Below are 22,210 nucleotides of genomic sequence, written 5' to 3' on the forward strand. Positions count from 1 at the left end.
AAGAATAATCAATTCGTTTTTGAATTATAGAAGAATAATCAATTCGTTTTTGAATTGTAGAAGAATAATTGCGTTTGATGTAGAGAAGCTAAATTTGAAATGAAACTGACGAAGAAGATTAATGTGCGTGATTTGCGTTTAGAAGATCTGGAAGAATATTCAGTCAAAATTAAGTCTAATCTTCACCAAAACCCCTCAAAATTGAGATATAAACTCCAAACCATATTCCCAATTATTTTCAACAACCCCAATCCAAACAAATAATGATTTTTGAAAACCCAAATTTGAATTCAAAGCTTTCAAGCTTTTTAATGGCTGTCAACGGTGGAATTGCTGCTCTCTTTTCCTATGCTTTGTATTACTGAAATTTGGACATAATTGTGCTTGATGTAGAACTATAGAAGATTTAGTCATTTTTTATTTGTGAATTGTAAAAGAATAATCAATTCGTTTTTGAATTATAGAAGAATAATCAATTCGTTTTTGAATTGTAGAAGAATAATTGCGTTTGATGTAGAGAAGCTAAATTTGAAACGAAACTGACGAAGAAGATTAATGTGCGTGATTTGCGTTTGGAAGATCTGGAAGAATATTTGATCCCTCAATTTTAGCCCCTAAATAAGGAAGCCTACAGCTACAATGATTCCTTATTTAATGCATGATCTATATTTTGTAGAAATACTATTAGCATGAATGGTAATATGCAAACTATGAACATATTTGGTAATATAGTTTCATATATGGTACATATACGAAAATTTCCCATAATAAAAACTCTAAAAGTATGTCTTTAATAGTGGGCTAAAGGCTGAAAAGTTTTTTTTCAAGGTATGTACAACATGGGCTAAATAAGATAAGAGCTTCAAATGTGGGCCATTTTCGGTTGGGCTATTAGGCCAAGTGACATGGGCTATAATTCTTTCTAAAATAAACTTTAAGTTATAGTATATACACATACCAATCACCAACCAACGATTTTTCTACCTATACCCCCAAAAAGGGGGGAAAAAGAGAAAGAGTACATTCCCCTCTGAACTAAAGGCGTGGTGTTATTGACAGGCATCACCATGAAAAACCTATATATAAACATATAAAGCTCTACCAGGTAATTTGCTTTATTTCTTTTCAGACCTAGATAAGACCCCTAAATAAAATGAATGATATGCTGAAACCATACAACCAATTAATAAATAAAATGAAATACCTTAAACTATACTACTCTATGGTGCACTCTCAACTAAGTACCACAAGGCAGGCAACAGATTCTTCCTATCCTCGTGAAAAGCCACTGTAACGGATTTGGACCATCGCTTTGCTCAGAAGGTGGGGTTGGCAATGGCATTTCTGGAGGCAAATGCCGGTGGAAAGCATCAACTGCACCTGCAACGCCATCTTCGTTCTCTAATAATACAGCTAGTTCCATTGCTCGGGATTTCACCTGTATATGCAATTTTCTATCAGTGAGCAGATAAAAGTATGCAGCGAGCATGCACTTTGCTCTGCAGTGATCAGTTGCAGAAAGTAGTAGTTTTGGAGTACGCAATTAGATATCGAGATGCAAAGGTTCTTACATCAGGCTGGAGCATAAAAGTTATAGCATCAGAGAGTCCTTCCACACTAAGCTGTGATATAGGAATAGGAGCAGGTCCCAGTCCCTTCTGATAAATTCTTTCGCCCCAAAAGAATTGATCACCAAAGAATGGTACTATAGTTGTTGGACACTGGATTTAAAAATTGCAAGCATGGCATAAGACTATCTGGGCTTTCAAATATAACTCAGCAGTGCAAAATATCGAGCAAATCTGATGGACATCTATGCCGATATTTAGGTCAACCATTTATAATGCTACTACTGATATGAGATCGAGAAAGAGTATTACCCCAGCACGTAGTCCTGTTGCTGTGGTTCCAGCACCGCCGTGATGAACCTGCAAGCAGGTATTTACCACGAGTACATCAGAAATTGTATTTGTCACTTTTATCATCACAATCCAGACATCGAAAAGACTGGAGATAAAAATGTCAGTTATACAAGTGTGTGTAGAATCCCTTATAACCAAGGGTTGAACATCAGTTTATCATAAGTTTTATCCCATCTCCATAGGTAACTCATATATTGTCAGGCAAAGTACTCACCACAGCTGAACATTGAGGAAAAAGCCAATCATGAGGGCACTCCGTGAGAAGGAAAACATTTTCAGGAATCTCTTGAACTGTAACATCAGATCAAACAAAAGAAAAAATACGAAGAGACGATGTTTCTCAATGTTAGAACATTTCCACATGCAATCCATTACAAATGAATGGAACAAATAATACAACAGTTCACCTCAGTAAGTGACGTCCATTCAGTAATATAATGTGAAAATACACATATTCCTGGTCTATCTGCTTAATGTTTTATGTTATCGAAACCCCAGCCCAAATCCATACCACCATCCTAGGCCCTGAACTTTATCTCTCTTTGTTGTGTAAGTAATTGGCCTTGGAATATGTTTTTGGGTTGTGCATTAGGAGTTAACGGGAAAGCTAAGGGAGATTTGTTATGCCAGTTAAATGGCTTATGTATGGAGAATTTTATTTGACAGACCGTCCCCTCACATCTTTTTTCTTCGAAGATTTAGCTTTATCTTCAACCTAGATATGATCAATTTCAAGGTTAGTCAGAAACGTGCAGAACGCAATAAAATGAACAAAAAATGCAAGAAAGAGAGAACTTACAAGTACCAAGATCTCCCCAACCTCGGTCAATGATTCCCCTCTGCCCAGTATTCTTCAGTGCCTCCAAAATTATATCTGTAGTTTTCGGGGAATCCTCAAGAGGCTTCAAACAGAAAAAAAGGAATCAGAAAGTAGGACATAGCAGAAACAAAAATGAAGTATGAGACTAAAGTGTTAGTCATATTACCAGATTGCATAACTTTTAATTGACACGAATACCAAATATCTTACACATTCTACATACTTTAACAATTAAAGTTGATTAGACAAAAATACAGTCAGATAGACAGAAGCTGGTGCACATCCACTATTGATGCAAGTTTATCACGTATAAATTGGATCAGTTAAACTAATACCCTCACGCAACTGCCAGTGGAAAACTAAGTATTCCACCTAGAAACCTAGAAATAAGTTATTTCTATATTATACAAGGAAAACGACTGGGGAATATGTCGCAAGAGTGGGATTAAAGGATTGTCTGATTCTTCGACAGAGGAATTCTTGAAGTTATGTTAGAAAAACTAACCATGCTCCCAAACCCAATATATACGGGTTTAGACCCGTTTTGGATCCACTTGATAAATTCTTCTGGAGGTTGGTAATTACTCCCAAGGTTTAGGAAGCAATAGCCAACTACATCAACCAAAGGGCCCCAATCTGCAAATTAAGGAAATTTCATCAATACATTTTATGACAAATCAAGTAGATTGACAATATGAGCAGACATTACTGCTAAGACCAATGGCTGAAGTAGAACATGAAAAGGCAGAAAAGAGCTTTTCATGAATCCAGGACGCGCGCAAGAAGATAGACTAGCATAAAAATACTTTTTTCTAAATTGGAGAGCCCCTATATTCCACAAGAAATTGAGGACCATCCATATTGATTTGGCTCATATTGATGACATCTGAAAATGGTTTAAAGTGCTATATCAATTGGTCCTCTAGGAGACAATGTTGAAGGAAATGTACTTGAAATATAAAGGCTGTTTACTAACCCGATTCAGCACTTAAACTTGAACGTATGAAGTGATTAGATATTAACCATGTTTAACAACGGGATGAGAAGATTACTCAATAATTAAGTTCCACGTCAATGCTTCAAAACTTTTAAGTGATATACACTTGATATTGCTGGATCTCATCAAACACTAAATGTCATTTAACAACTCCTAAAGAATCTATTAAAATCAAATTTAGCAGCCTACCTGATGAAATATTCAAAAAATAAACGATAATTAATAATATATATATATATAGGTACACACAAATAAATACTTTAAAACAAAACTCTATTATTAAGTAAAATTAATTTTAATTCATAATATATAAATAACAAAAACACATACATATATAAGTCATTACGTTTCATTTAATTTCCTATCTGTCAAGTCGCTTCTAGTTTCCGATCTATCCATGAAAGAGAATAAAATCACAATGAAAACCTTGAGACAGTGTAACCTGATACTTTCAATAATTAAAATACAATGACTTCAATTTATTCTGTAAAATAGAATACACAGCTCCAGGCATCATATTTAACTTTATTAAAAAGCCACTTGGTAAATCACTTGCTCTACGGTACTCTTGCTATCAGCTATCTGGTTAGGACACCTACCACATGATCGCTATCGAATTCATGCACCAATCAACAAACAAAATTATCAGGCATTTGCAACAGAGAATGAATGCACACAAGCGGATACAAAAATCCAGGAAGTAAAATAGCAGAAATGATCAGAGGGTGCCAAGCAAATAAAAGAAAAGTGAAAAAGAACAATACACAGAAAACCAGCATCCAGACACAAACGAGGAGATGATATGTACCTTTAGGTTTTGGCACAACATGGGGACTCCAGATGTAGCCAGTTGGGAAGTGAGAAATTGATCCATGGTACGTACTGAAGTAGGCTATAGGAGGAAGATTCAGCTTCTTTTTCCTAAACTCATTGATGTAACTTCTTATGCCCCACCAGATCAGCAAATCCACAACTATGTAAGATAGCTGAACCGGAAAGAAAAAAATATAGGATTTTGACAGGACTCAGAAGCATTAATGGCAGAACATTTTTCAGAAGAAATTGATAACATACCCAATACCCAGCAGCTTGAGGTACACGAGCCAGCGGGTGAGGAAATTCATAAGTTGGCCTGTCTATTAACAGAGTGTTAAGAGGTATCATATCAAAAATATTAAGGTCAAGCAAGCTTAATACAAACGAACAAATGGGAGAATTTGATGAAGAATGAACTCAGCAACGGATTCACATTACATTCTATGTGCAAAACAGCTCTTCCAACTGGTCTATAAAGCCTCCCATTTCAGAACAACATTGGGAACTTGCACCTAATCTTTTTACTCTCACAAACTTCTAAGTGGTGTTTGGTTCAAAATATTGAAAAACAGTTTTTGCAAAAACTGTGTTTCATCACAGCTCCACTAAAGAAAAGTTTGAGTTTTTGCAAGAACAGTGTTCCCACAGAAACTCCACCAAAGAAAAGTTTGAGTTTTTGCAAGAACAGTGTTCCCACAGAAACTCCACCAAAGAAAAGTTTGAGTTTTTGCAAGAACAGTGTTCCCACAGAAACTCCACCAAAGGAAAGTATGAGTTTTTGCAAAAACTCGTACTTTTCTTTGGTGGAGTCTGTTTGAGTAACTTGAAATAATTTTGTCGAGCCTGTTTTCCAATTATTCGAACCAAACGCCACCTTAGAATGGCTGATATCATGTGGGTCAATGGAACACATATCAGAGATTCAGCTAATATGAACACATACTACACCTGATCTTAGCCAAAAGGCCGAGAAAGGTATCTACCTTAGAATGGTCTATTCAACATCAAATCTAGAAAACAGTCACATAGTGCAGAACATCTACCTACAATGAATTGGGCTTTTCTCAAAGAGGAAGTTAAAATAAATAGAAATCAAATAGCGGTACTTTGTTTCACCAATGATTTATAAGAGGAATGGACTTTACAAGGTTGCACGTAGACCACTACAATAAGTGCAGTTACATCCACTTGCCAAATGTCAAACAAAATATCCGATATAATGAAGAAAACCTAAATTAGAACTTACGTCCAGGGCATTGTAAAGAAGATGTGGAGGGGTACCCCAAGAGCTTCAGCGACGTGTGCATGTCCTGTCATAAAGGGTGTTCCAGAAAAGCAAAACAATGGTTATAAGTTGACTTGGACCTAAATACCATTTTGTTGACTTTATTTTGATAGGTAAAATTTACTAACAAAAATAGCACCAAGAGGTTGCTGAAATCTGTACAGTGATGAAGGACTAGAACTAACTATGACAGAGGGAGTTTATAAAGTACAGGAAAGCACCAAAATGAATACTTTGTGGACCATTGAGGAAAACCAATCAAGCAGTTTATAGTTTATTTGACATTTATTTATAGAGCATAATGTGATGACCCGCCATGTCATCATGCCACATAGACGCCATTTGGCATATATTAATGCCATGTGGAAGACATAAGAGGAAGGCTAGCATTTGTGAGAAGATTCTAGAGAAATATGGATATTTCCTTAGGAAGACCGTAGATCCTTATGGATTTGCTAGGAAAGTCCTTGGAATCTTCTAGGCTTGTAGAAAATTCTAGAGAAGGGACTTACTTGTAAATATTAAGGACTTGTGGAACAATTATTATTTACACACTAGCCCCTAGGTGATTAGTATAAATAGGGGGGCCATTCATTTGTAATTCATCAAGAAAACAATTCAAGTTCTCTCTAATACAAAGCTTCCTTTAGCAATTCTCTTGTGTTCTTTCTACCATTCTCTTGGCGATCTTGAGTGTAGTAAGGCTGACTTGGCATAGCAAGAACGTGAGCAAGTTGTGCAAGATCGTGAGCGAGTTGTCAAGTGCCGCACGTGTACTTAGCTAACGACTAAGGACGTGACAATGTGGTATCAGAGCAAAGGTTGCAACTAAGGGAATGGCGAACGACAGAGAAATTAACGTTACCAACACCCAAGCCAACGTCATCCAGGATGCTGCTGGCAAGAGCGGCCGTAACAAAAAGAGGAATGCCACCAACAAGAGCCAGGAGGTGCCAACCGAGGTTGTGTCAAACGAAGGGCTTACATCCCAAGAACCATCTGCCACTGAGGCGAGCGAGGATGAAGTGGAGGTCCTGCCTGAGGACGTCTCGCTCGGCAAAGAGTGGGTGATGAAGATGAACGCGGGGATGGACGCCGTAGAGATCTTTGGCCAACGCTTGGGGAGGATGGAAGGCACCCTTAGCGTTCTTGAGGGGCACACTCTTGAAGAGATTAAGAGTATCTGAAATGACTTGGAGGGACGTACACAGACCGAGATGGAACTAAGGCAAACCATCACTACCTTAGAGTGCAAACTCATCGAGGCTTTGAGTACTATCGATGCTATGAAGGCAAAGATAGAGTCACTCGAGGAGCATGTCAATGCTGGCGTGACCGAGGTAGCTAGCAATATTGTAGTGACGAGGGAGGCCAAGATCGAGGCTCCCAAACCCCAGGTGTTCAAAGGCGTTCGTGATGCATAAGAAGTGGAAAACTTCATTTGGCACTTGGAGAACTACTTCAGGCACGAAAAAGTGAGGGACAATGAGGCCAAGATCAACACTACCGTGTTGTACCTCTCAGAGACTACCATGCTGTGGTGGAGAAGGAAGATAGCCGACGTGGATAAAGGTCTATGTACTATTAGCACGTGGGATCAGTTCAAAGCCGAGTTCAAGCGACAGATCTTTCCAAACAATGTCTTGTACGAGGCAAGGCGCAAGCTCAAGGAGTTGAAGCAAACAGGGAGCATACGTGACTATGTCAAGCAGTTCACTACCCTTATGCTTCAAATTCCCAACCTGACCAATGATGACCTGTTGTTCCACTTCATGGACGGGTTGCAAAATTGGGCTAAACAGGAGTTACAACGTCGGAGAGTCGCGGATATAGACCAAGCCATAGTGGAGGCTGAATCATTGATGGATTTCAGGTATGACAAGCACGACAAAGGCAAAGGCAAGGAGTTAAAGGTTAGGTATGTCAAAGGTGGGGGAGACCGTGGCAAAGGCAAAGAGATACAACAACAATACTCGAAGACTCAAGATTCCAAAAAGTCGAGTGGCCGTCAGGGCTACGCCGAGAAGAAGGCGCAGGCCGAGAAGAAGGGATGCTATATATGCGGAGGGCCACACGGCTTCAGGAATTGTCCTAACCTCAAGAGCCTCAATGCCATGGTCCGTGAACGGAAGGAGCAGCCACAAGGAGAGAGTCCGGGAACAACACAGTTGGGTATGATCGGATTATGTGGTGCTGTCACGAAGCAAGCTATCCAACCTACCGAGAATGGAAATCAGTACGTGGATCTCACCATCAACAACAAGCCCGCTCGTGCAATGGTGGATACTGGAGCAACTCATAATTTCGTAACTGAGGCTGCCGCAAAGAGACTAGAATTGAAGCTTGCTCCAACCAACTCTCGCGTCAAGACCGTGAATGCCGAGGTACAAAATGCTCGTGGGGTAGCTAATGGAGTTGGTGTCAAATTGGGAACTTGGAAAGGTATGACAAACTTTACCGTAACCGCTATGGATATCTTTGACATCATACTGGGGCAAGAGTTCTTTAGACGTTGTCATACTTTGATCGACCCCTACCTCCAACGTCTCTTGGTTATGGAGCGAGAAAGAGCTTGCATGGTGCCTACGGTGACTATGCCACACGGACAAATCCAAGCACAACTCTCAGCTATGCAGGTTGTCAAGGGGATCAAGAAAGGGGAGCCGACGTTTGTGGCAACCATTGCAAGTCTAGAGGAAGACAAGAATTTTCAAGAGATAGTGCCGCCTTGCATATAGAAGTTGCTTGAGGAAAACAAAGATGTCATGCCCGAGGAGTTGCTTAAGAACTTGCCGCCTAGGCGAGAGGTGGATCACAAGATTGAGTTGGAGCCAGGGGCTAAGCCACCCGCATTTGCCCCATATCGTATGGCACCGCCCGAGCTAGAGGAGCTTAGGAAACAATTGAAAGAGTTGGTAGATCCTGGTCATATTCGCCCATCAAAGGCACCTTTTGGCGCACCAGTATTGTTCCAGAAGAAGAAGGATGGATCATTGCGTTTGTGCATAGACTACCGAGCACTTAATAAGGTCACAGTGAAAAATAAGTACCCGATCCCGCTCATTGCTGACTTGTTCGATAGACTTGGGCAAGTCAAGTACTTTACCAAGGTGGATCTTCGAAAGGGCTACTACCAGGTTCGCATTGCGGAAGGGGATGAGCCAAAGACAGCATGTGTGACGAGATATGGAGCCTTTGAGTGGTTGGTGATGCCCTTCGGCTTAACCAATGCACCGGCCACATTTTGCACCCTTATGAACAAGATTTTCCATCCCTACCTTGATCAGTTCGTGGTAGTCTACCTAGACGACATAGTCATCTACAGCAACACCTTGGAGGAGCACATGGAGCACTTAAGGAAGGTTTTCCAAGTCTTGCGGGAGAACGAGCTATACATCAAGAGGGAGAAATGAGTTTGCACAATCAAAGGTGCACTTCTTGGGCCATGTCATTAGCAATGGAGAGCTACGCATGGATGAGGCTAAGGTACGTGCTATCCAGGAGTGGGAGGCACCTACAAAGGTAACTGAGTTGAGATCCTTCCTTGGCCTTGTTAACTACTATCGTCGGTTCATCAGTGGCTACTCAGCAAAGGCCGCACCATTGACTGAGTTGCTAAAGAAGAACAAGCCATGGGTTTGGACGGAGCATTGTCAAAAGGCATTTGAAGGCCTTAAGGCAGCTGTAATAGAGGAGCCAGTCTTGGCGTTACCTGACTTTGCCAAGACATTTGAGGTGCACACAGATGCCTCAGACTTCGCCATTGGGGGTGTCCTGATGCAGGATAAGCATCCCATAGCGTTTGAGAGCCGGAAGTTAAATGAGACGGAGCGGCGTTACACGGTGCAAGAAAAGGAAATGACTGTCATTGTGCATTGCCTTCGTACATGGCGACATTATGTGCTCGGGTCGAGGTTCGTGGTCAAGACCGACAATGTGGCTGTTAGCTACTTTCAGACGCAGAAGAAGCTCACACCAAAACAGGCTAGGTGGCAAGACTTCTTGGCCGAGTTTAATTATGTGCTAGAGTACAAGCCGGCAAAGGTAATGTTGTAGCTGATGCCTTGAGCCGGAAAGCCGAGCTTGCTGCCATCACTTCAGCAACTTGGGACATTCGTGAGGCTATAAAAGAAGGCATGCAACATGATCCGGCAGCCAAACAACTTATCGAGTTAGCCAACCAGGGCAAGACGAGACGTTTTTGGGTAGAAGACGGCCTATTGCTTACCACGGGACGGCGGGTCTACGTGCCTAAGTTTGGAGACATTAGACGGTGGATCATAAGGGAGAGTCATGATACAATGTGGGCTGGTCATCCAGGCCAACGTCGCACCAGGGCCTTGGTTGAGTCAGTCTACTATTAGCCACGCATGCGAGATGATATAGAATGTTATGTGCAGACTTGTCTCGTATGTCAGCATGACAAGGTTGAGCAACAACAACCCGCAGGACTTTTGGAGCCACTACCAGTTGCAGAGCGTCCATGGGAGAGCGTGACTATGGACTTTATCACTTGCCTACCAAAGTCCGACGGTTATGGTACTATTATGGTGGTCGTGGATAGATTTTCTAAATATGCCACCTTCACGCCCGCCTCACCAGGTTGCACAGCCAAGGAAGCCGCCAAGCTATTCTTTAAGAACGTGGTGAAGTATTGGGGCTTACCAAGGCATATAATCAGTGATCGAGACCCCCGCTTTACTGGAAACTTTTGGAGAGAGTTGTTCGACATACTTGGCACGGAGCTGCACTTTTCTACTAGTTTCCACCCACAGACGGATGGATAAACGGAACGAGTCAATGCCTAACTAGAATGCTACTTGAGGCATTATGTAAGCGCGCATCAGAAAGATTGGGCAAGGCTCCTAGACATCGCCCAATTCTCTTATAACTTGCAGCGGAGTGAGTCCACGGGGCGGACACCATTTGAGCTAGCCACAGGCCAACAACCACAAACTCCATATTCATTACCAGGTGCGTTCGAGGGAAAGAGTTTGGGGGCTTATCATATGACCAAAGGATGGGAGGAGCAGCTTGACACTACTAAGTCCTACTTGGATAAGGCAGCTAAGAAGATGAAGAAGTTTGCGGACCGTAAATGGCGTCCCACGGACTATAGAGTTGGGGACATGGTCATGGTGAATTTTAACCCAAGACAGTTCAAGGCACTATGGGGCATGCATCAGAATTTGATTCGCAGGCATGAAGGGCCATTTAAGATCGTCGCCAAGGTAGGCAAGATCTCATACAAGCTTGACATGCCATCGTATCTTAAGATCTACCCTGTCTTCCATGCCAGCACGCTTAAGCCATATCATGAAGATAAGGATGATCCGAGTAGGAGCCAATCAAGTCGAGCGCCAATGACTATCACCGCCTCGCATGATCGGGAGATTGAGGCTATTATGGATTACCAGGCCAGGCGAAAACAAGGGCAAAAAGCCACCGCTATGTTCCTCGTCCATTGGAAAGGGCAACCACCGGAGGAGGCCACGTAGGAACGATATGAAGACTTGTGGCAATTCAAAGATAAGATCCGAGAGTTTATGTAGCAGCATTGCGCCGCGGTCGTCGCAATATTAGGTGGGGGATAGTATGATGACCCGCCATGTCATCATGCCACATAGACGCCATTTGGCATATATTAATGCCATGTGGAAGCTTACATAAGAGGAAAGCTAGCATTTGTGAGAAGATTCTAGAGAAATATGGATATTTCCTTAGGAAGACCCTAGATCCTTATGGATTTGCTAGGAAAGTCCTTAGAACCTTCTAGGCTTGTAGAAAATTCTAGAGAAGGGACTTACTTGTAAATATTAAGGACTTGTGGAACAATTATTATTTACACACTAGCCCCTAGGTGATTAGTATAAATAGGGGGGCCATTCATTTGTAATTCATCAAGAAAACAATTCAAGTTCTCTCTAATACAAAGCTTCCTTTAGCAATTCTCTTGTGTTCTTTCTACCATTCTCTTGGCGATCTTGAGTGTAGTAAGGCTGACTTGGCATAGCAAGAACGTGAGCAAGTTGTGCAAGATCATGAGCGAGTTGTCAAGTGTCGCACGTGTACTTAGCTAACGACTAAGGACGTGACAATAAGCTCAAGATTAAGTCTTCTTCCTCCTAAGCTCTTCACTTTTTATGATTTCCAAAAGAATGGCATTTGTGAACTCCTTATGCTGTAATTATTAAATAATAAAAATAACATAAGAATAAATAACCTACTCCCAAACCAATATGCAACTTACCAAAGTTGAGCAAATGTATATGAAATTATCAATACTCACACTTCCTGAGGTTCAGCTGATGACTTTTCCCATATTAACGTTGCATGGCATAACCATCTTTTGGGATCACTCAAAGGAGATTTAACAACTTTCTTAGTTTGGAAGGACTCTATTTGTTAGAAGCAGCTTAACAACGCTAATGAATTTGATACAGAAAGCACAACCACCAGTTGGACTTTTCTTCATAGGCAAATAACACAACTTCTTTGACATAAGTCAATATCTAGAGATGACAACAAGTCAATCTACAGACAAGAGCGCACACTACTCTGACTGGAGAGAAGTGGAGGAGCAATGTTAAGGCAGTGCAATTAAATATGTAATATCAGAACTGTCAGACTCACACTAGGGTAGTGGAGTAGTGTTCAGAATGAGCTCCTCACAGGGTCAAATCCAGATAGCTTTTAGTTCACCACATTAGAAGTGTCAAATGAGATTAAACTCGTGGTAAATAAACAGAGTTCTTCGGTCAAAGATACTTCAACAATTCTAACCTGAGTATGATTCAAAGTTATCTTTGAGATTCCTTGTGTCCGGAGGTTACAATGCTCATCCTGTCTTTCATATACACTAATATGTTTGTCTAGTTTCATGTTTGTCGACTTCATGTTAACCTCGTCTAATATAAGTTCCATAACATAACTAAGAGACTTCATCCCTCGTCATAGTAGCTCCTCTCCTTACAGTCAGGTTGCATACACTCCACTTAAATTATTCTGTTGGGAGAATGTACCGCAGTTACTGATTGATACATTGCTCTAATTTGGTCGAACATATGTTGCCAATGATGGCAGATTTTCGAATCAAATGTCTGAATGAAAAATGATCCCCCCCCACCCCACCCCCCCCACCCCCCCACCCCCTAAAAAAAAAAAGAGACCCTCAGAGAAATATATTTTTCAAAGAATGTCCAATGATACTACAATTCCATGTGATAAATCACGGACCACATGTGAATTAGATTTCCAGATATCAGATAGGCGAACTGAGTGGTTAGTGCAGAGAGTCTTTCCAAACTCACCATATGCCGGAGGATTTGCGATAATTGCTTGTGCCCTGAAAGGTTCACCAGTTTCAGTATCTGGCTCAGTGCAAGCCGGAAGAAGAGATTCAATTATAGCTTTTATCTGTTTTCGTTGTACAGATATCTCTCCTGGCGCAGAAGGAATGAGACCTTTGTTCCTGGCCATATCTGCAAATCAACAGAAAATAGAAAACTTAGTCCACATTAATTGATTTTATCAGCAAACAGGAACTCTATATTACCATGTCACAAAGTTCCAAAGTTCTCTTCTACTTGTACAAGTATGTGAAGGAGCGCACTTCATACTAGATTCCAATACAAACTTTGACTTTTACGTATGTTGAAAAGTTCCCAAAATCTTAAGCGAAATTTCCCAGCTGCCATTAAATAAATACTCCCTCCGTCCCAATTTATGTGGCACCGTTTTAATAGGCACGGGGTTTAAGAAAGAAAGGAAGACTTTAGAAATTTGTAGTCTAAAACATAACATTAGCCATTTGTGTGGCTATAAATAGTCTCATTAAGGGTAGAATGGAAATTTTGAGTTAAATTGTTTCTAGATACAGAAAGGTAATATTCTTTTTGGGACAGACTAAAAAGGAAAAAAGGAAAGTGTATCAGATGGGGAAGGGGGGTGGTTAACAGAAAAAAAAAAAAAAAAGCTTGATATAACCACGATTGATCATATGATATGTTAGAGTGTTCCGCATTAGTTGGAAGTGTGGCTATAGCCTCTTTATAGTCTTGGACAGCCCTCACCTCATGAGCCAATAACTTTTGAGATTCAGCTAAGGTCCATCTTCTTAACTTGGTATCGGAGCTATACCTGTCATTACTGTTGTGCTACCTAATATAGGCGCTATGTTAATTATGTTATCCATGCTCCGTGTAGTGCCTGGCGTGCCAGGACGCGAGGGGGAAGGAGTGGGTTAAAGTGTTCTACATTAGTTGGAAGTATAGGATGTAGTCTCTCCTTACACAATCTTGGTCAATCCTAACCTCATAAGTTAACTTTGGAGGTCAAATTATTCCCGCAGTCCATCTTCTTTAATTGGATAGCAAGGACAAGAAACGCTCTTAATATCCCTAGCATGGAGAAAGCTCTGAAGAATCAATTTACCCATCCTAGCTGTCATGAAATATTACCACCGGCATAGGTGGCCCAAACCTATGCTACATGAGTCCTTCATTTAACTTAACGTACTTGAGTAAGATGTGTGTGAAACAGGTGTGAGAACTTTATGCGGATTCTTTGAAACACACCAAAAATTTGCAGAAAACTACGCTTACCGAAACCAGATACTTGCACACCCATGCCTAATACATACCCATAGCAAAGTACACATAAAATAGGCAAAAACAAGAAAGATAAAAACGAAGAAGCATGCCAAAGACCTCTTACATCCTGCCAATATCCGAGGATCACCACCCAATGGGTAGAATTCTACGCCTGCTGATTTTACAAAATCGCGGAAGTTAGAATGAGTTGCCAGCCTGACACGATGACCAAACGCCTGTCAATGCATAGAACTAATCAGAAACTGAACAAATAATTAACTCAACGAACGAACAATTTCCCTACCAAAATACGACGATATTAAAGTGCAAATTCAACAAAATTCTACGCCAATGAGAGTGAAAGAAACGTACATAAAAGATAAAACTACCAGAAATATGGAAATGCAAAATTTATACTTGAAATATTTTCAATTATTTCATTAGAAATTCAAAATTTAACCACAAAAGTGACGAGAACATTAAATAGTAAACAAGGAAATCATCGTGCCCCAAAAGAGGCCAACAGAAAGAAATAAAGCTAATCCAACCTTACACAGGGAAAAAAATTAAATCTGAAGGTATCAACACTTGAAGGAGCATACATCTATATATCTATCTATCCATATATATAAAATGAAAGTGATGTTTGGGCCAGCTTGCACGCACCTCAACTATTCTATCGGGTATATGCTACCTACCAAGTGCCGATACTGGGTAACTCTGCCCACAGGGGAGGAGGGAGAGTAGAACCTACAGGTTCGGCCGAACCCAGCAGCTCTGGTCCAAACCATGTATTTGTCTTAAGAAATTCATTGAATATGTACTAATTATTAATTTAGAGCCTAGTAACTTAAAAGATTTAAAGTCTCGAACTCATAAGTTTCAAATCCTGACTCCACCTCTGTTAGCCCACAAAGAGTTTAGGCAGATGGGAAGAAATCACCTAGTGGATTTTGCCTCCGCTGGAATTTAAACCTGAGACCTCATGATTCTCCTCCCACTTCATTGACCACTAGGCTACTGGAAAGAGCATATTTAGAATGTCTTACCAGTCAATTAAGAAAAGTTGTCAACTCTCGTGCCATTGAAAAAGACTGAACATGCAAGCAGAGAATTTTCCTAGCACATATTAATTTCAAGGCCAAAGTGACCTATGTTTTTAGTATTTGCTTCATCCATGTAGGTTCAAGTTTAACTCTAAATTCTAAAAACTATTTCCATATATACAATGGAATGAAATGTCAATTGGTTATTGCCCAGGTCCAAGGTAAGCCCATCCTGTTACTTACAGCCCTCCACCTTAATCAATTTTAACATTCTGCGACTAAAGAGAACGGAAAAGTGGAGAAACTAAGTCTAGAAAAATAGTACATTCCATCTAAGAGACCACCCAAACAAACTGTCACACAAGAAAAGCGAATATTAGGGCACTGCAGGATCACTTGGGTATTTCTGGAAAGAACGCTGAAAACCATAAAATGCAGTGATATAATCATAAACGCAAGTATAGTTGGTCAAGAAGCAAAAGACATCAAACACATTATGAGAGCTACAGTTATAAACATGGTGAATTAGAACTCCCAACATGCCTGAAGTCTCTTGGCCATGGCCAAAAATGGTTGAACATCTCCCCTGGTTCCAACAACAAGCACCGCAATTTTCAACTTCGGAACTGACTTATTAAAATCCGTGATAATCCTGTCTACAGTAGGAATGGTTCCTTCAAAGGATTGTAGTTCCAACAATTCAGAAGCTACAGGTGTACTCTTAGTAAGGTCAACCTCCACTGTTCCATCTCTTTGTATCCTTACCAGCTCCACAATGAGCTTTTGCTGGTGGCATTAAGAACAGAAGCAAATATGAGAAAAATGTAAATGAATAACAAGGAGCCAGCAATGGAATGGCAAGAAAATGGGAAAGCATATCATTTTCCAAATGCATCAAGTAAAAAAGGACCACATAATTATGTAGGTTTCTCGAGGTGCCTCCTTTTGAGGCCGCAGAGGGGCAGTCCTGTGCCTCCATCAGACAGACAGATAGTAAGAATTCTTAGCCCTTCAGTTGGTTGCTAATTTTTCATATACGGACATGGAATCAGGACGAATTTGTGTGATTGTGAGCACAAAAATTTGTCTTTATTAAAGATGGTAGTTTTTATTTCAGCCACTTGTTAAATTGCAACTTGACTCAGCAGGGCCCTACAACATACATATCGACTCCATAAGTTAAAAAGGAAGAAATTAGCTCAAAAACTAAATGGTCGAAGCAAAGTTGTATCAGTAAGTCTAAATAAGAACTTGGTCAATACAATTGAAAGCTTCACATTGTCTAAGCATCATTTGAGACCATAATTCTCAACTTTCTAGGATTCTTTTAAGTTTTACTGGTTTAGCTAAACACTATTTACTTAGATAACAAGCAGTCTCAATTACTCCTTTTTCACTTCCAATATGAGCCTTTTCTACTCCTTTTTGGTAAGGATCAACTTTTTCTACTCCTTATTGCTCTCTAACACTAAAGAAGCTTTTCACGCTTCAAGTTACAATCAACTATAAGAAAGTCAAGCTAACATCAGCGTAAAGGACAAAAAATTAAACTCTAACAAGTCGCAACAACTTCTAAAACATTGACATGCATATCGTAATCAAGACAAGAAATGCTATCAACTCTTACATGTTGTACCCTTGCTAATACATTAACCCAGATATAGTTTCAGATTATTAAAGAATCTCACAGGGAAATCACTACACAATTGGTTATCAGAGCATAGGCGCTGCAAAGCTGGAGACATTCTAACTTTGCAAAACTTACCTTCTCACGTTCAGAAAGTCTATCCAATCTCCTCTCAGTCATAGATCTTGAAAATGCCATATCCTGGCCTTCAAGGAAAAGACTTCTGCGAGCAGTCACAGGTGCAGTAATGCAATGCTCCAAACCTATAAGTAGAACAAATGTCTGGTGTATGAGAGAGGAAAACATCTAAACCAGTAAACCACAACTGTCAGCTTTATCCCCATCAACAGAGATATAAATGACTTAAAGCCAGTAAGGAAAAGAAAAAAACAAAAAATCGTTTGCAGCTAGTTCACTAGGTTTGTTACAACTGCTTATAGCCTTATAGATGACCCAATCAATATTGCTAATTACCAAATAATACTCAGAGGTTCTGAAGTTTCATTTCAAGAGCATTTCGCCACTCTAGACATGAAAACATTGTCAGTGCTACAGCATACTGGCAGAATACCCCAAATGTGCTACAGGAGATAGCTTTTAGTTTGGAGGGAGGAAAGTGGAGATGATGTGGGAACTGGGAAAGAAACATACTAGAAAATCTACAGTGTACCTTGGCTTTTAGGGAAGCACAAAAGAAACTGTGAACTAGTTAAAAAGCAGCCTGATTTACCCTCTTGTATGGAGAAGGAGAAGGTAGAGCTAGTACTCTGGAGGCTTTTGGATATTAGAAATTTTTCTTGTTTACAATTGCTTGTCCAAACATTGGTTTTAATCATGGTTCCATCTTTTAGTAGCTTAGTTCGACATCTTTCGTTTGTCAAATTTGTCATAAATTTCTTTGACGCATTTATTTTCTTTGCATACTGCTCATTTCCTTTCGATAGGAAGTTCTATTTCCGTGTTAATTATCGGGAGTTCACTAATATCTTTTATGGTAGGGGTAAAACTTGTCAATATAGAGCACTGGGCAGAATTCCTGGTCCAAAGACATTTGGACCAACGATGCCGATGAATGTAATTTAGGTTATGAAACTATAGAGTTCAGCCTCTTTATGGAATATATGACCCTTAAAGTAACTTCAACACAATCAACAAGCAGAAGGTAGATAATAAGGAAGCAAGATTTTCGACAGATAGCTGTACAGAGATGTATAACTCAAGGATTTCATGAGACAGATAACAATGACAAAGGGCATAATTTGACCTTGAGATGAAGGTCAACGAACCCTCCTTTTAGGAAGAGAGTTGCAAGATGAGGCACAGTTCTATTAAAAACATTCTGAAAGTTTGGAGGAAAATTAATGAAGAATAAAGATAAGATGAAACATAGAAACATTTGCAGAAAATTTGACAGAAAATTCTTTCTCTGGAGAACCTTAACTCGCAGTGAAGCATAAGCTCTGTACAGGGGAATGTTAAGACGGTAATTTTGATCATGGAGCTGGCCAAGTCAGTGTTGCAGGGTTTATCCACAATATAGAGAGGAAGTAAAACTTCTATCGTCATTCCATCTAATCTTGGATAGGTCATCTGAGGGTTCGCCTCAATTCATTGTTGTACTTACACGCAAGACTACCCTTCTCCTTTTTCATTTACATCCTTGCCAATGACATTTGCCAAGGACTAGGACTCCTATTCTAAGCTTATTAATCCAAGAGAACACTAAGCTAAATGCACAAGGAAGAAGAATTTTGATTGCAGGTTTTCTCAAACTCATTAGGGTATATAAACAGATAAAAGCTTAGAAAGCTGCAAAGCACTAACCTCCCCGAAGTCGAGGTGGGGCACTAGAAGGCTGTAGCGGATGAGTTCTCTGATATTTCACTTCTGGAGTCAAACACTCGTCAGAATGCTCATCCGAAGACCTAATGCCCACAAGTGGTGAAGTACGTGTCCTCTGGCCATCTAATTCATCTGAGAAAACAGCATCAGACCGTTCATCAGCATTACTAGGCACTTCCAAATTACTTATGCTCAACTGTTTATCAAGCGACTTTTTATCCAACTGAACCAACGAACCAACATCACTGGTCCAGTCCAAACTCTGACCAGTAGTTTCAACCCCATCCTCTATGTTTTTATAGGTTTTAGTTGAGCCATTCCCATTACTATCCATTTCATCTGATGAACTCCAGAACCACTGAAACTCACCAGACTTACTCACCTAGGGTTCAAAAATTGCAAACATAGGCAACAATTTTAGTCCAAAACAAGAATAAATCCAAATTCAGTAACATAGATCAAAATTTGCTGATAACGAGCAAAATACCAGCAACCACACTATTCATAAAAAAATCCCGTGCATCAAAATCTGCCTAGAAACTGCAAAATTTCAGCAACCCCAGAATGCAGTACACTTTTATACACCAAAATCAACCAAAATTCAGCAACTCCACAATGAAAAATCAAAACTTGATGCTACAAACTGAAGAATTCACCAAGTTTAAGGCTGAAAATTGAAAAGCTAATCTGTATTCTGCAAAAAAAAAAAAAAAAAGAACACAACCAAACAGTCAACATCACGCCTAGAATGTTTGCTGTAATAATAATAACTACAGGAAACTCACAGAATACATGCCCAAGTTATTATCTGTAGAAAACAAGAGAAAAACTACAAATCATAATTAAGTTATAAAAAGAAAGGGAAAATCCTACAAGACAAAAGATATTTTTTAGCTGAAAAGACTAGAATCTGGGAAATTCTTTTGGGCAATTCAAGAAGAGGAATCCTCAACTACCATACAGGTGTCAACCATTAAATAACCAACAAAAAGAACTTTTCTCAACTATTGTTTTTCCTCTTATATGATTGAAAAAGACTAAGTCGAACTTGGAAATTAACTAAAGAAAGGAGATGAAAATCACCACTAATTATGTGTGAGAATTCATAAGAAAGAAAACCTTTTGGAGGGAAGGGAAAAAAGGATTGGCGTGTGGTTTATTGTAAAAAGAAACTTCACTCCTTTGTCTGGTTATGGAGCAACACTGGATATTTTTGAAAGCTGATGTAAGAAGTCTTGGTTTTTTAATGACGTTTTATTTTCAATTAAAGATTTTTAGTTGTACTGTAAACAGGAATAAAGTGGGAAAAAGGAAAAAAATTTAGCAGTAATCAATTATAACACGCATGTTTGGCAACGATTTAATGGAATTTATTCACATTTATATATTGTTGTTCTGTAACTAGCTGGCACATTTATATTATTACACGTAGGAGTATGATTAGTTGGTAGCAGAATATTCAAAGTACGGTTAGGTTATTTTGGTCAATGGCCAAAAGGTTAGAGAGTTAGATTTTCAGTTGTTAGTATTATTTATTTTGGAAGATAATTTTATATTGTGGATTAATTTCTGCTGGATTAGTCAGCCAATAATATTCCAAGAAGAGTCTTTTTAAAGCTTTTTGTAGTGCTTGCTTGAAAAAGATGAGACAAATAGACAATAGAATGTGTAGGGTATGATGTACTGGGGAGCAATTTTTCCAATAAAATGTAGTCATTCTGAGCTGTGGATAGACTATTATCTGTCCTTTTAATGCCTATTGGTGCTGTACATTTTGCTTTCACATGTTTGTAAGAGTATGAAGTGCATGTGAGCTATGGGGTAGGTGGGCAAATCAGCCGTTAAAATTATACTCGCGTTCCATAAAAATTTACAAAGTTTACCTGCCAGAATCTGAAGTAGTTTTATACGTTCAATGCAACTTTCAAAATCGCATCTTAAGTTCTTTTATTTTTTAAATGCAGCTTTAGAAATCAAATTTTAAATTCTTATATCTTTCAAATGCAACTTCACAAGTTTAAATTTTCAATAATTCAATCTCTTCAATACAACTTTAGAAATCAAATATTCCCTCCGTTTCAATTTAGATGAGGTAGTTTGTCTTGGCACGGAGTTTAAGGGAAAAAAAAAAGATTTTTGAGACTTGTGGTCTTAAAAGCTTAAGGGTAAAAGATTTGTGGGGTCATGACATTTGTGTGCTTATAAAAACTTCTCATTAAGGGTAAAACGGTAAAATGAAGAGTTTAAAGTTGAATTATTTTTAAATTTTAAAATGTGTCATTTATTTTGGAACAGACTCAAAAGGAAAGTAGCTCATCTAATTTGAAACAGAGAGAGTACTAAGTTTTTCAATCTTTTAAATGCAACTTCAAAAAAATTTAAATCTTAAGTATAGTTAAATATTTTCAATGCAACTCAATATTTTGAATCTTAAGTTCTGAAACATAAATTTGTTAGTCGAAATTCAATAATCTAACACACGATTCAACCCACAAATCTACTCCAAAAGAGCTCAAATTTGAAACATAACCTTAAAATATCATAGATAACAAACTCCAATCATCAAAGTGTCAAAATAATCACAAATCTAACAAGCTCATTTTGTAAATAATAATAATAATAATAAGGAGAAGAAGAAACCCTAAGCACAACCTGCAATAGTGCTTTGCAACCAAGAAGAAGAAACCAAAAGGCTCCTGGATACATGGGACATGAATACAGAAAGCAACATCAAAGCTCCTGGATACAGGTGTAACGATCCGACCAGTCGTTTTGAGTATTTGCACTTCGCTCGGTAGTTCGGGTGCACGAGTAGCTCCGTATGATGTATTGGGACTTGTGTGCAAAATTTGAGTTCATTTCGAGTTGATTTGATATGTTTCGGCGTGACTTCTAAGTCGAAAGTTCGAAAGTTCATTAAGTTTGATTTGAGGCGCGTTTCGTCGTTTCAATGTAATTATGCATGATTTGAGGTCTCGAGTTGGTCCGTATTATGTTATAGAACTTGTTGGTATATTCGTAACGGGTCCCGAGGAGCTCGGGTGAGTTTCGACTAGGTTTGGGCTGTCTTGCGCTCGTTTTTCTTATGTTTCAACGTCGTTTCTTCAAACATAAATGGTACCACATAAAACAAATGAGCTCCAATTTTTGTTTTGATTGAAGCATTAGATATGTATCATAATTATAGAGCCATAGCAAAAAGAATAATCGAATTTGGACATCGTATTAGGAATTTATGGTCATTTTACTAAGAATTGGGTTGCC

At 39.2% G+C, this 22,210-nt stretch overlaps 1 protein-coding gene across 8 annotated transcripts; it reads right to left on the reverse strand.

Moving 5' to 3' along the window:
- Positions 1-901: 901 nt before the first annotated feature.
- On the reverse strand, positions 902-20,205 carry LOC109242193 (sterol 3-beta-glucosyltransferase UGT80B1). Of its 8 annotated transcripts, none has more exons than XM_019409052.1 (17): positions 20,030-20,204; positions 19,434-19,640; positions 19,184-19,328; positions 18,929-19,078; positions 17,243-17,367; positions 16,021-16,263; positions 14,556-14,667; positions 13,151-13,321; positions 5,802-5,865; positions 4,814-4,871; positions 4,548-4,725; positions 3,248-3,378; positions 2,722-2,824; positions 2,137-2,213; positions 1,881-1,928; positions 1,572-1,721; positions 902-1,438 (listed from the first exon to the last, which is right to left on the reverse strand). In XM_019409052.1, exons 3-17 carry the CDS (start codon positions 19,278-19,280, stop codon positions 1,238-1,240), a joined length of 1,908 nt encoding a protein of 635 aa, XP_019264597.1. In that variant the 5' UTR covers positions 19,281-19,328; positions 19,434-19,640; positions 20,030-20,204; the 3' UTR covers positions 902-1,237. The 8 variants fall into 8 exon arrangements, with proteins under 8 accessions (XP_019264597.1, XP_019264591.1, XP_019264592.1 ...); XM_019409046.1 differs by adding an exon at positions 19,732-19,754 and having other exon boundaries at positions 18,929-19,328; XM_019409047.1 differs by having other exon boundaries at positions 18,929-19,328; positions 20,066-20,204.
- Positions 20,206-22,210: the final 2,005 nt, after the last annotated feature.

This window comes from Nicotiana attenuata, unplaced genomic scaffold (assembly GCF_001879085.1).
Source record: "Nicotiana attenuata strain UT unplaced genomic scaffold, NIATTr2, whole genome shotgun sequence".
NCBI lineage: Eukaryota > Viridiplantae > Streptophyta > Magnoliopsida > Solanales > Solanaceae > Nicotiana > Nicotiana attenuata.